At 71.3% G+C, this 700-nt stretch overlaps 1 protein-coding gene across 1 annotated transcript in view; it reads left to right on the top strand.

Moving 5' to 3' along the window:
- PDZD7 (PDZ domain containing 7) overlaps positions 1-687 on the top strand; it is a gene marked incomplete at both ends in the record, with an annotated part of 14,544 nt that extends 13,857 nt beyond the window's left edge. Inside the window, 2 exons of the mRNA XM_021708425.1 lie at positions 259-499; positions 549-687. Of these exons, the coding sequence (XP_021564100.1) occupies positions 259-499; positions 549-687 (380 nt within the window). The remainder of the gene's footprint in view (positions 1-258; positions 500-548) is intronic.
- Positions 688-700: the final 13 nt, after the last annotated feature.

Here is a 700-nt window from a genome sequence, read left to right as displayed (position 1 = left end):
CAACAGCAGGCCACGCCGAGGAGGAGCCCACCCCTCCTGCAGCCTGCGCCCCACTCGCCGGCTGTTCCACCCAGCCCCGGGGGACAAAGGGCCCTTGTCTGGCCCCGCCCTGCCCCCAACGGCTCTGGGCACAAAAGTCCCATTGTCCATGCCCTCCAGCCCAGGGAGGAGTGTCCCCTGGTGGAGGTGCCAGGACACGGCCTTCAGGTTGGTGGGGGTGACACGGGCGGGAGGGCTGTGACTCTCCCCGCTCCCCAGGCCGGCTTTGAACTGGTGGCAGTGGACGGCGAGAGCCTGGAGCAGGTGACCCACCAGCGGGCCGTGGACACCATCCGCCAGGCTTACCGCAACAAGACCCGGGAGCCTATGGAGCTCGTGGTCAGGGTGCCCTCGGAGCCCTCGGCCCCTGCTGACGGGCGCCGTCCTGCGAACCGTCCCCCGGGCCACCAGCCGCGTGGTGCCAGTCCTGTCCCCACACTCAGGCTGCCAGAACCGCCCATCGGTGCCCAGAGCCTGTCCCCCAGTGCCCTTCCCACCCACACCGAGCCCGCGCCCCGAGGCCCCGCCCTGTGCCAGGCTCCCCCAGCCGACTCCCAGTCCCACCCCCTCTCCAAGCCTCCACGGAGCCCACAACCCTCTCACTAACCCGATTCCTCCCTCGGACTCAGGAGCCCCGGCCGGCCTGCCGTGCCTCCCCCCA

This window comes from Carlito syrichta, unplaced genomic scaffold (assembly GCF_000164805.1).
Source record: "Carlito syrichta isolate Samal-C Ts95f unplaced genomic scaffold, Tarsius_syrichta-2.0.1 Scaffold136798, whole genome shotgun sequence".
NCBI classification, from domain to species: domain Eukaryota; kingdom Metazoa; phylum Chordata; class Mammalia; order Primates; family Tarsiidae; genus Carlito; species Carlito syrichta.
The sequence above is the reverse complement of the archived record's forward strand: the minus strand, read 5'-3'. Positions and strand labels throughout refer to the sequence as shown.